The 13838-nt window shown below is 48.4% G+C and overlaps 1 protein-coding gene, 1 non-coding gene and 1 pseudogene across 2 annotated transcripts in view; 1 reads left to right on the top strand and 2 right to left on the bottom strand.

Moving 5' to 3' along the window:
* Window positions 1-9085, bottom strand: part of LOC146199818 (transmembrane 9 superfamily member 2-like) — a 38628-nt gene extending 29543 nt beyond the window's left edge. Inside the window, exons 1-2 of the mRNA XM_084592201.1 lie at window positions 8912-9085; window positions 6147-6209 (exon numbers count right to left, since the gene is read on the bottom strand). Of these exons, the coding sequence (XP_084448327.1) occupies window positions 6147-6209; window positions 8912-9085 (237 nt within the window). The remainder of the gene's footprint in view (window positions 1-6146; window positions 6210-8911) is intronic.
* TRNAM-CAU (transfer RNA methionine (anticodon CAU)) lies at window positions 7048-7119 on the bottom strand. Its single transcript has one exon. It is a non-coding gene; the product is annotated as a tRNA-Met (tRNA).
* Window positions 9086-10225: 1140 nt separating the features above from the next.
* Window positions 10226-10474, top strand: LOC146199817 (cytochrome b-c1 complex subunit 6, mitochondrial pseudogene; annotated as a pseudogene).
* The last annotated feature ends 3364 nt before the right edge of the window (window positions 10475-13838 follow it).

Genomic DNA, 13838 nt, shown 5'->3' with positions numbered 1-13838 from the left:
GACCTTGTCAAAGTGGGCATTAGAGGTAACGCACTAAAAAATTAAAAAATGAGGCAGGTAGTGCGCGTCTAACGAAAGGGCGCACCCAGTCTGCCCGCACCAGGAAGCCCCCACATATTACACCGCTACACTAGCCATGCACTATGTCAACGGGGCAAAGAACGTCTATAATAACGTGCAGTGAGGTATGGTTCTAAATTCCCCTGCGAGCGGTTGCGGGGACCAATTTCTAAATATTGTTTGTGTACTAAATGGCCAACGCAGTGCTTTAAAATGTAACTCGTATGCACATAACACCCCCTTAAAGATCTGTCATATTCTTTTCAACGTGTTCGATTAAACTAGCTACGTTAAACACGCTGCTACTAGGGAAATGGCAGAAGAATTAAACTGCCGTTTTGAGTCCTGTCAACGCCTACCATTAAGAATGAATTTAGAATGTGTCAAGCAGAATTATTTCTAGCACCCATACATTTTAGATTGCTTACTTTTCCGCTGCTGAAGCCTCTCCGTCAAAGCTTGCGACGGTAGCCTGCTATTCAATGTGACACAGTAGCGCGCATACAATGAATGTTGTTTCTCTGTTGAATAATAATAATATGTTAGCAACGCAGACATTTCAAGCATATTTTTTACTAAATTACTGCTGTGCAAATAAAACTCAGAGTACTCTTTAGGCTTCGCCTTGAGAGCAGACGCAATAACACCTTCACCATCGCCTCTGTATTCCGCGATTTTCTTTCTTTTTTTGTTTGTTGATGTTTTCTGAGGAACGGAAGACGCATTATACATATTGTAAGCACTGTGAGTGACCTTCATCTTCATCTCAGCGTAATCATCATCGGTCTTCGGGTCGTGCGAAGAAGACGAAGTGTTGCTAAGCTGTGGCTAGTCTGTAGCTGCTGCTTCAGCCTACCTGAAGTAAAAAGGTGAATTTGCTGGTGCGTTCTTCTGCCTCACAAGTGGTGGAAGTGACTCCTGATCCCAGCGTCCTCAACGCGGCACCCCCTGGAGCTCCGTTCCGGTCGTGTTCTTGGCGGCACATCAACCGCCATGGCGCAGTCACATCCCCCTGCTCTCACCGTTCCGGCGCCTGTAGCTACCGATGGGCATCCCACGGCTGCCCATGCCACCTCTGCACCACTGACGTCCCAAGGTGCACTTGCTCAGCACCATTTGACCCACCCAACTTGGTCAGTTACCTCACGTCAGCGCGACCCTCCGGTTTTCGCCGGTCTCCGCGGTGACGACGTCGAAGACTGGCTACAGCAGTACGATCGGGTGAGCGCTTTTAACGGTTGGGACGCTTCTATGAAGCTACTCAACGTCTCATTCTACCTGAGTGACGTGGCTAAGACGTGGTTCCTCAACCATGAGGACGCCATTCCTGACTGGCCTCAATTCACGACACAGATCCGCCAGATATTTGGAACTGTTGGTGCTGGTCCGGCCTCTTTTCAAAAGAAGCTAGAGACCCGTGTGCAGCTTCCAGGAGAGACATACACATCCTACATTGAGGACGTACTCGCCCTTTGCCGGCGAGTTAACAATGGCATGGTCGAGGCTGAACGTGTCGGACATATTTTAAAAGGAATTGGCTCTTTTGCCTACGCAGCTCTAGCTGCCCAAAATCCCGTCACGGTGGCAGACATTCGTGCCACTTGCCAGCGACTTGACTATCTACAGTCGCGCCGCCTCAACAACACCTGGGATCCGAGCCAAATTCCCGAAACTGATCTGCGCACCATCATACGATCTATAATACGGGAAGAGCTCCACAATGATATTTCGTCGGTTCCTGCCTTCTCACGCCCACCTGCTCAATCTACTGGGTTGCGTGGCATTATCAAGGAGGAGCTTACTTCACTCAATCGTCCCATGGCTACAGAACCACCAGCTCCGACATATGCTCCGAACGTTCCGACGTATGCTGAAGTCACTGCGGCTCCTCCTCCTTGTCCTCCTGTCCATCACGCGCCTGTCCCACCCAGCCTCGCCGCCCTGTCCCCGCGACCACCGGTGTATGGTAATTGGCGGCCTCTCCCACCTCGTCCAGTATGTTTCTACTGCGGAATCCGCGGCCATGTAACACGCGTTTGTCGCCGACGACTGCGAGATGAGCGTGCGAGCTATGGGTACGTTCGACGTGACGACGCCTACCAGCTTCCTCCTCGCCAGTACTACACCGATAATGACCTCCGTCCCTCTTCCTCCCCGTCGACTTCTCCTGACCGGTCTAGGACAGCACGGCCATCGCGTCGTCGCTCCCCGTCACCCTTTCGCCGGACTTCGTCGCCCCTTCGCCCTCCATCTTCAGCTTCTGCCCGCCAAACGGAAAACTAACCTGTGCAGTTTCCGGAGGTAAAACTGCACCGCCTGTCGTCGCTCCAATTCCTCCTCTGCTCCCATCAAACATGTTGACTGTATTCCTTGAGGGACATGAACTGGAAGCTTTAATTGATACCGGCGCCGCTATTTCTATTATGAAACTTGACTTGTGTTTAAAACTGCGAAAAGTGCGCACACCTTATACCGGTCCTCCTTTACGTGCTGCAAATGGACAGAATATTAACCCTTGTGGAGCGTGTACAGCCCGAGTCACCATTGATGGCATCTTGCACTTCATTGAGTTTGCTGTCCTATCCTCCTGTGTCCATCAACTCATCTTCGGCTGGGATTTCCTCCAAAACGCCTCAGCAGTCATTACGTGTTCCCCTCCCACTATTGAAGTCACTGAATGCAACATTCTTGCCGATAGAGAACCACTTTCTTCCCGTGTAGTTATGCTTGCCGATCACGTCCTCTATCCGGGCAACGAAGATATTCTATCTGTGACTTCTGACGCCGTCACCGATGGCGACGTCCTGATTACACCCAGCCCTCGTCTCCTGTCAAGAGGTATTATCATCATCGTGTCCCTTCTTCGCTTCTCCAGCGGTTCTTCTCTTCTCGCCGCATTCAACACCACATCAGAGCCCATTCTTCTGCGACGCGACTCTACTGTTGCATCAATTGCTTCCGCCCAGCCTGTCACACTTCTTCCCATTTCCACCTCCGATCGCTCTGATTCATCCCCTGCCTCGCTCAGTGCAGCACTTCGCCACACGATCAGCACCGACCTGACAACAGACCAGACAGACGCATTGCTCGCTGTATTGAACAAGCACGCAGACTCGTTCGACGTCAATTCCGGCACACTGGGTCAAACCGCTGCAGCAACGCATCGCATACTCACCGACGGATCAAGCATAGTTAGACGCCGGCCTTATCGTGTTTCTCCAACCGAGCGCAAAGTTATTCAGGAAAATGTTGCTGACATGCTTGCACGCAACATCATACGCCCATCGTCTAGTTCCTGGTCATCGCCTGTTGTGCTAGTGCAAAAAAAAGACGGTTCGGTTCGTTTTTGTGTAGATTACCGTGCTCTAAACAGAATAACTCGTAAGGATGTGTATCCCCTCCCTCGAATTGACGACGCCCTCGATTGTTTGCAAGGTGCCCAATTTTTCTCCAGCCTTGACTTAAGATCAGGCTACTGGCAGATCCCCATGAATGAAGATGATAAAGAGAAGACCGCCTTTGCAACACCGGACGGTTTATACGAATTCAATGTAATGCCTTTTGGACTCTGCAACGCTCCTGCTACATTCGAGCGTATGATTGACACAGTTCTCCGCGGCCTAAAATGGAAAACATGTCTCTGTTACTTAGATGACATCGTCATTTTTTCTTCGTCATTTCCTGATCACCTTACTCGTCTCGATGAAGTTTTGACAGCACTTTCCAGCGCTGGCCTACAGCTAAACACGAAGAAATGCCGTTTTGCATCAAAATCCATTAAAGTTCTTGGCCATCTCGTAAGCAGCGAAGGAATTAAGCCTGACCCTGAAAAAATCGCTGCTGCGCTGCACTTTCCCCGTCCAACTCGGGTCAAAGATCTCCGCAGTTTCCTCGGCTTGGCATCATACTTCCGCAGATTCATCCGCAATTTCGCCTCTATTGCCTCACCTTTACATGCGCTTCTTCACAACGACACGCCTTTCATCTGGTCTCCTGCTTGCGAAGAAGCATTTGAAACTCTCAAGCGTGCTCTGACTTCGGGTCCCGTCCTCTGCCATTTTGATGATAAAGCACCGACAATTTTGCACACCGACGCCAGTAGCCATGGCATTGGCGCTGTCCTTCTGCAACGCCAAAACACCTCTACAGAAAATGTTGTTGCCTATGCGAGCCGAACTCTGACTTCTGCGGAACAAAACTACACTATTACCGAACAAGAATGTCTCGCCGTCGTCTGGGCTGTTCAGAAGTTTCGTCCTTACCTGTACGGCCGTCACTTCACAGTCGTCACTGACCACCACGCCCTATGCTGGTTATCCACTTTGAAAAATCTGTCCGGTCGTCTCGGGCGGTGGATCCTCCGCCTTCAAGAGTACGACTTTACTGTCACTTACAAATCGGGCAAGAAGCACAAGGACGCCGACGCTCTCTCTCGTTGCCCTATTGCTTTGCCTTCGCAACCCATGTCCTCGCATTCCTCTCCTGTCCCAACGGAGTCAAGCCATTTAAACCCTACAGTTATGCAGTCTTTGAGCGCCGCCTCTATTGCTCCCATGCCAGATATACACTGCAATCTTGCTCACCACCAGAGTGCTGACCCTTACTGTCAAAAGCTGATTGATAGTCTCAGCGGTGTTATTAGACCTCCAAATGCCCGTCTCCGTCGTCGGCTCAAAAATTTCAAGTTACAGGATGGCACATTATTTTGGCACAACTACAGCCCACTGGGCCACACATGGGTTCCCGTAATTCCTTCTTCCCTGCGTCCTCAAGTTCTACAAGCCTTTCACGACGACCCCACCGCAGGTCACCTTGGGTACCACAAAACCTACGACCGCATCAAACGTCGTTTCTTCTGGCCTGGCCTTTCAACCTCAGTATTAAAATACGTAGCGTCTTGCATCCCTTGTCAACGACGCAAGCGGTCTACGTCGCCTCCTGCCGGTCTCTTGCAACCTCTCCCATGTCCTTCCACACCTTTCGAAGTCGTCGGAATCGACTTGTATGGACCCCTGCCCTTGACTCCAGCTGGCAACCGCTGGGTCGTTACTGCCGTTGACCACCTCACCCGATACGCTGAAACCGCAGCACTTCCTTCCGGCTCCGCTTCCGAAATCGCCAACTTCTTCCTCCACACCATACTTCTTCGCCACGGCGCCCCTCGCCTCCTCCTTAGCGATCGTGGCAAGTCGTTCCTCTCCACCGTCCTCGCCGCAGTGCTTCATGCTTCAGGCACGGTGCATAAAACTACATCTCCTTACCACCCTCAGACCAATGGCCTCACGGAACGCTTTCATCGCACCCTTTCTGATATGCTATCCACCTACATTCACCCTCAGCACAACAACTGGGACTCTTTACTCCCCTTTGTAACCTTCGCCTACAACACTGCCGTTCAACGAACCACCACCTACTCTCCGTTTTTTCTTGTTTATGCCCGCCATCCTACCTTCTCCCTCGAAGCATCTTTCTTCACAGCTTCTACTCCTTCTGCCGCGCCTTCCCACGAACAGTTCGTGTCTCGTATCGCCCACTGCCGTGATCGTGCCCGCCTTCAAACTGAAGCCACTCAAGCTTCCAGGAAAAGCACGTATGATGCGACTCATCGCTCAGTGTCTTTCCGCCCTGGAGACGAAGTGCTACTCTGGACACCTACTCGCATCCCCGGCCTGTGTGAAAAGTTTCTGAGCCGTTTTATTGGCCCGTACACGGTTCTGGAACAAACTTCCCCTGTAAACTATCTCATCACACCTGCATCGCCTGTTCGCGATCGTCGGTGTCGCGGTACCGAGATTGTGCACGTGTCGCGCTTGAAACCCTTTAACCGCCGACCTTAAGATTTAATTTGCGACCAGGATGGTCGCTTTCGTTCGGGAGGGGGAATGTTGTAAGCACTGTGAGTGACCTTCATCTTCATCTCAGCGTAATCATCATCGGTCTTCGGGTCGTGCGAAGAAGACGAAGTGTTGCTAAGCTGTGGCTAGTCTGTAGCTGCTGCTTCAGCCTACCTGAAGTAAAAAGGTGAATTTGCTGGTGCGTTCTTCTGCCTCACAATATATACGTCTAACTCCTTGGTGGTCACTTACACTAGCATGTAACGGCAAGCAATTGGAGGCACATATGTAGTAGCTTCGAATCCCTATGATAAACTATAGCCTCCATGGCCATGAGCCTTCCCATTCAATAAAGGACCTTCAATCAATCAATCAAACTCTAGCCTATGACGCAGTGACTCAACACTTCCTAGTTCTTGTTATTTTCAATTTTCGTATCTTTAAATGCAATTTCCCCTTATTTTATTGTTCTTTTATTTTTCTTCTATCTTTAGTTATTTAGCTTTAATTTTAATCACCAATAATTATTCAGTAGTGAATTTATCATTAGCTATCAATCACCTATCACATTCCGAACACCTCCGACCACACCCAACAACACTATAACCACACTGACCTGAAACTGAGGTACGGCTATGTACGGCGATGGCTTTTCGACCGAGCCGAGCTATGTACGCTTCTATACGCTTCGCGTAAAAAGGTAAAAGTTTGTATTTTGATTGACCGGATTATTCTCATGATATTTTAGCACATATATTGGTGCAAAATTTCTCCAAATTACAAGTAGAACATATCTGTTTCGATATTACTTGAGCTATTATATTCGATGGGCTTCAACTAAGCGTGTTCAGTCAGTGCTTTCATATTTGTAGTTGTCGAAATCTGCAAGACCTATGTGCACTATTTTGTTGTTGTTGAAATAGGGTCTCACATACTGTTGCTACCAATCAGCACGAGCAATTGCATGCATCATCTCCCACATTCTCTCCTGACAACAGTTCCAAAAAGGCCCATGCATGCTACTTCAATAAAACATGTCACTATAGCTGATACATTAATGGAAAGGTACGGTTCTTTCATTTACCTTTATTTCTTATTGCTCTCTGCTGCATATAACTGCAAAACTAACATAAAAAAAGAAAAAAAAAAGTTGTAGCAGAGCGTGGTTTCGATCCACGGACCTCTGGGTTATGGGCCCAGCACGCTTCCACTGCGCCACTCTGCTAGACGGCTCATTCTAGGCGGAACAGGCGGTTTTGAACATTTTAGCAATGTTTCAGTGTATGAAGTTGTATTTTCTGTTTAGTGGGTAGTAAGCAGCAGAAGCATTTTAGTTGTAGTTCAGCGAAGATAACCACACACCACCAAAACACTGTTAAGCCTTGGTGCGCTTTAATCGCCACAACACCCCTGGTCATTCGCCTTCCATTTTTACTTTTTTTTTTTTCAGACTAGATTCGAAGTTATATAATTCCGAACACGAACTACGGTCACCCTGGATCACTATACTTCCCTTTCATATTCCATAAACATCGTAACTCATTCTTCCCAGATCACAGAACTTTCGCGACAGGAAAAGGGCAGAAAGTTTTTCTCATATCAAGTAAAAGAGGCTCGCGCCTCCTTTTTCGAGTAAATAGAGTCTTGGTCACATTAGCTAAAATAACGATCCGCGAAGACGAGCTGGGAAGTGACAGCGCAGACTTTAGCGACGGGGGTTCACGGGATGGTCAAAGAATTTTACCGCGCCCGTCGAAGCCCTCTTTCTGGTATGAAGACACATTCTCCTCACAATCTCAGAGGCGTGCACAAAACTATAGTGCACTAGAATATACTAGTACCGTTCGCAATGCACCGCACATACACGAATACCTAGAAGACACCCTACTACACGCAAAACCATGATGACCCATGTGTGAAAGCATAGCAAAACAAAACGCGGCACAGCTAGCGTCACCTAGCAGATTGTTTGAAACTACTTACGAAGATCGGTCTCCTGAACGCGTCACATAACAGTGTGCGTTTAAAGCGCAAGGTAAACTGCGTAAACAATGAAATAACTATTATTTTTATACTATAGATGTCAACCACTTTCCCAAAGAATCATGTGCTGCAAACATTTTTGGTTTCGAATCTGTCGCGCGGCAAATGCGGCAAATTTGACGTTATTCATAAAGCGCAACGACTAAGCCGGTCGGAGAACGATGTATTTACCAATTGCGTTACCATATTATCGCGTTCGTGGCATGAAAAAGAAAGAATACTTAAGGCTGGAGGACACTGCAAAAGATTGGAGAGAATTTTGGCGAAAATTGCAGTATCGTGTGAAATCTGTATTGTACAGGCACCGTCGCCAATTGGGAACAGGGGCTCGACACCCGGAATTGCCGTGCCACAGCCCAAAGTCTCACATAACTCATCTGACCATCATCATCCGTTCAACATCCCCCCCCCCCCTTTTTCCTCCCCTCAAGCACCAAGTGCGGTCTGGGGGAGCGTTTTGGGTTCGAAGTGAGGGCCCTAATCGGATAAGGGATCCACAGTAGTGGGAAGCATCAAACGTGAAGACGGCCTGCGGCGCCATCATAGCATTAAGCCAACGAGACGTTGGACCTTCATGACCGCACAACAGGCGTCACCAAGGGCGACCGTTCCCTGCAGTGGAATCATATCGAAACAGAAAGTGCTCCATCAGTAACCGTTTAGGTATTGCTCTTCTGTCGCCTAGCTTTGTATAGTTGGCTGAAATGACACACGCATTTGTGGCTAATTACATATCGCTTTACCGCGGACTGCATATCATACTCCACACTCACGCGCTACCGACCACTTCACGTCTACGTGATCGCCTTCCTCGCTACGCGGCTGTGATGGAAGCACCGCAGCGTTACTATGCATACCGTTGTTATGCAGCTGCTCCGAAAACAACACAAGGTTTTGCTCGGGATGATAGACTTCGTAACTAAGGCTTTCGCACTGCTAATCGATCAAAATCATAGCCAGCCACGTGACCATACCTGGCACTGCGCAGTGCTGGCGTCACCCTTGCAGTAGTTGACCGGCGCCAGGCCCGGGAGGTAGAAGGCCTCCGCACCCGGCACCCAACAACCCTGGAGCAGCAGCAGCAGCAACACGAGCGGAACCAGCAGTGATGGTGGCTTTGGCAGTGGGGTAGCTTGCAAACTCCACATGTCCACAACTAGTGTCTTCGCGAACAAGCAGCACGACCAGGCTGCGCAAAGATCTTCCTCTTCTTAACTGTTCAGCTAGGCACGCGCGCCACTCCTACTTGTATCTATTGAAATCTTGTAGGCACTACATTGTTTTCGTGCCCGTTGGGCTTTTTCTTCTTTCTCTGAAGGGAAGCGCTCAAGCGTTCCACCAGCGCCAACTTCCCCGTTTTCTTCTCCTTTCGTTGTTGTTGCTGTAGGAAGAAGGAAAAGAAAATGCACGGGCCTGCTACTGACTCTGTCGCTGAGCCATAAAATCTGATTGATTTAACTGTCTCACTCTTTTCCTGTGGACACCTCAACGCGCCGTAAAGGAAAGGAGGATGGTGGAAGTTAAAGCGGAAAGAGAGAAAAGGATGTCGTATAGTGGAGGGCTCCGGAGTAATTTCGACCACCTGGGGATCTTCACGCGCACAGACATCGCACAGCACACGGACTCCGTTTATCCTCCGCCGAAACGCAGCCGCCGCAGTCGGGATCGAACATACTCCCGGATTCGATCCCGACCGCGGCGGCTCCGTCGAGGCGATCCGAAGAGGCGCCCGTGTGATATGCGATGTCAGCGCACGTTAAAGATCCCCAGGTGGTCGAAATTACTCAGTAGCCCTCCACTAAAGCTCCTAATTCTCTCTATCCACTTTCACTACCGCCTTCCTGTCGCGGTTCAGGTGTCCACAGAAACAAGTGTGGCAGATATTGAGCCTTTCCATTCCTGTGAACCAATTATTATTATAATTACATCTCGACGAAGTGGACGGCATGGCATGGTTTTGCTGTTTGAAAAACCACAAAACAGGGTGAAAATCCGCAATTAAAAAAGAATAAAAAAAGAAAGTGCATTTTGTCTTCAGCACACATACAATGGCGGAATTTAAAAAAAAAGCAATCCATTTTCCCCATTGTTCATAAAAGCCCCTGGCGAGCACATGCCATGGCCCTTCGTCATTATCATCATCACCAAATGTGTCTCTCGCGTTTTTCTTCAACATTGATGTAAGGTTAAGGCCCTTGCTCCATTGCAAGCTCACAGCGTTCCAGTCGCCTTTCGTGGGTGTTTAAAAAAAATCAGGTACCGAACACACACGTCCTGTATTCGGCCATATGGACAAGGCGAAGAAGCCCGCACAGCAGGCCTCCTCCGGCGAAGGCCTGGTAGACCCTCTGGATACGCTCAGGGAAGAGTGCCGGGCCAAGCCCAAGTGCGCCGAGCACGGCAAAAGGCTGGCAGAGTGCAACGAACGCGTCACCAGCCGTTCCAAGACTCTCGAGACGTGCACCGAGGAACTGTTCGATTTCTTGCACTGCGTGGACCACTGCGTATCCAAGCAGATCTTCAAGCACCTCAAGTAGCGAAGGAGGACGCGTCTCGTCAGCAGTGAGGAATGTTCTGATCGCTATTGAGCCATTTCTTTGGTTGACGCTATTTCCTGAGTGATATGCAGGAGATGGAACGGGACACGCGATGTGAAAAGTACGAATACAAGCGTTTTTTCGCCCATGTCAATGTTGTTGAACGCGAGGTTTGCTGTACACACGCTTGACACACGAGAAGCCCGTACACTGTTGTCAATTCCAGTTAAAACAGCATATGCCGTAACCTATGTGGCTTATACATGTAGTGCAGCATAGCTAGTCTCAACCGAAAATACATTCGCGTACTAAGCCTTATACTATATACGAACGCATGCTTACGCATGGGTATGTGTCGGTCCATATTACAGCGCCGGTTGTAACTGAATCACAAAGAATGCGGCGCAGCAGACGAGGACAACAGGCGTACAAACGGCAGAATCATGTGCCTTTCTCTGTCGCGCGCCGTATTCTTTGTGAATCTTGTACCAATTAACCGGCCCAAACAAGATTTCTACAATTACCACTGAATATCTGCTGTGTGATATGTGTACAGTGCGAATTCGCAGCGCAGCTGACGAGGTATCTTTATTTCGCCGTATGTTAAGGTAATACAATTTGATCAGAGGCAACAGCGTTCCGCGGAGCAGCGGTGGTGTAGCGGTAGAACATCCGCCTCGCATGCAAGAGGACCGGGGCTCAAATCCCGGTGCCGCGCAATTCTCCACCGGATGAAAAAAAAAAAATCCGCGTGTCGATGGAATTGCATACACAGGTTTGGGGTGCGACCTGATGCCGGTGAACACCTCCGGCAACGCACTCCCTCACCAGAACAGGAGTTGGCCACCCTGGTGCAGTAATTGGCCGCAACCTCCTATGATAAGCTCCATAAAACCCCGGCCCTCAGTCACCAGCGGCTGCGGAACAACTGACCACGGCGGCGGTCAGACCTGTGACGCAGCAGGGGGTGCTAAGAAAGCCTGGCTCCCCTGGACAGGCCGCCATTGGAAACTGACCCTGGCAACGTTTAATGCTAGAACCCTAGCTAGTGAAGCTAGTTTAGCAGTGCTGTTAGAGGAACTAGAGGGCATTAATTGGGATGTCATAGGGCTTAGTGAGGTTAGGAGGCCAAATGAGGCATATACTGTACTGAAGGATGGGTATGTACTGTGTTATCGAGGTTTACCAGGGAGGCGACAACTAGGAGTAGGTTTCCTTGTCAATAAGATTATAGCGGGTAATATAGATCAATTCTATAGTATTAATGAGAGGGTTGCAGGCATCGTAATTAGGCTTAATAAGCGGTATAAACTGAAGGTTGTACAGGCCTATGCACCTACATGTAGTTATGATGACCAGGCAGTTGAACGCTTCTATGAAGATGTAGAATCGGCAATGCGAAAAGTAAAAACGCAGTATACTGTACTAATGGGCGACTTCAATGCCAAGGTAGGGAAAAAACAGGCAGGAGACAAGGCAGTAGGTGACTATGGCACTGGTTCTAGGAATAGCAGGGGGGAGTTACTAGTTGAGTTTGCAGAGCGCAATAACTTACGAATCATGAATACCTTCTTCAGCAAACGGAAGAACCGGAAATGGAGATGGAAAAGTCCTAACGGAGAGACTAAAAATGAAATCGACTTCATAATGTGTTCAACCCCCGCCATTATGCAAGATGTAGAGGTAATCGGGAAAGTGCGATGCAGTGACCACAGGATGGTGAGATCCCGAATTAGCCTAAATCTGAAGAAGGAACGCGAAAGATTAGTAAGAAGAAACCCATCAACGAATTGGCGGTGAGGGGGAAGGCAGAAGAGTTCAGGATCTCGCTACAGAATAAGTATTCAGCTCTAAATGAGGATGGCGACATTACCCTAGAGGCAAGGAACAATAATTTCAGAGATATCATTACTGAGTGCGCGGTAGAAGTAGGCGGTAGGATAGTTAGAGAGGATACCGGTAAGCTGTCTAAGGAGACGAAAGATTTGATTAAGAAACGCCAGAGTATGAAAGCTTCCAATCCAACAGACCAGATCGAATTGGCCGAGATATCAAAGCTAATCAATAAGCGCAAGGTGGCCGATATAAGGAAGTATAACATGGAGAAAATTGAGCATGCTGTAAAGAACGGAGGAAGCCTTAAAGCGGTAAAGAAGAAATTGGGCATAGGCAAAAACCAAATGTATGCGATAAGGGACAAGGCGGGCAACGTCATCACTAATATGGAAAAGATAGTCAAAGTAGCCGAGGTGTTCTATACAGATCTCTACAGTAGCCAAAGTAGTCAGGACCGTAATGAGATTGGTGGAAGGGAAAAACAGTCAGACGTTCCACCAGTGACGAAGGACGAGGTCAAGAAAGCACTAGAAACTATGAAAAGGGGGAAATCAGCTGGAGAGGATCAGATAACTACAGATTTGCTGAAGGACGGGGGGGATGTCGTGCTAGAAAAACTGGCCACCCTGTATACGCAGTGCTTGGTGTCATCGACGGTACCGGAACCATGGAAGAATGCAAACATTATCCTAATTCACAAGAAAGGGGACTCTAAGGACCTTAAAAATTACAGACCAATCAGCTTGCTGTCTGTTACGTATAAGGTATTTACTAAGGTAATCGCTAATAGAATCAGGACAACCTTAGACTGCAATCAAGCAAAGGATCAAGCAGGGTTTCGGAAACGGTACTCTACTATCGATCATATCCATACCATCAATCAGGTGATAGAAAAATGCGCGGAATATAACCAGCCCTTATACATAGCATTCATTGATTACGAAAAAGCATTTGACTCAGTTGAAACCTCGGCGGTGATGCAGGCATTGCGAAATCAGGGGGTAGACGAGCCGTACGTGAAAGTGCTGGAAGATATATATAGTGGCTGCACAGCAACAATAGTTCTGCATAAAGAAAGTAACAAAATTCCCATAAAGAAAGGTGTTAGGCAAGGAGACACAATCTCCCCAGTACTATCCACAGCTTGTTTAGAGGAAGTATTCAGAGACTTGGAATGGGAGCAGTTAGGGCTAAGAGTAGATGGAGAATACCTCAGTAATCTGCGATTTGCTGATGACATTGCCTTGCTAAGCAACTCGGGGGATGAACTGCAAATAATGATTCATGACCTAGATAGGAAAAGTAGAAAGGTAGGCTTGAAAATCAATATGCAGAGAACTAAGCTAATGTTCAACAGCCTCGGGAAGGAACAGCAGTTTACATTAGGTAGCGAAATACTGGAAGTAGTAGGCGAATATGTCTACTTAGGACAGGTAGTAACCGCAGATCCGGACCATGAAAAGGAAATAACAAGAATAAGATTGGGATGGAGCGCATTTGCCAAGCACTCGCAGATTATGACTAGCAG

Source organism: Amblyomma maculatum, chromosome 2 (assembly GCF_055883805.1).
Source record: "Amblyomma maculatum isolate TAMU_Amacu chromosome 2, ASM5588380v1, whole genome shotgun sequence".
Lineage (NCBI taxonomy): Eukaryota > Metazoa > Arthropoda > Arachnida > Ixodida > Ixodidae > Amblyomma > Amblyomma maculatum.
Note: the sequence above shows the minus strand (reverse complement) of the source record. Positions and strands in the feature narration are given on the sequence as shown.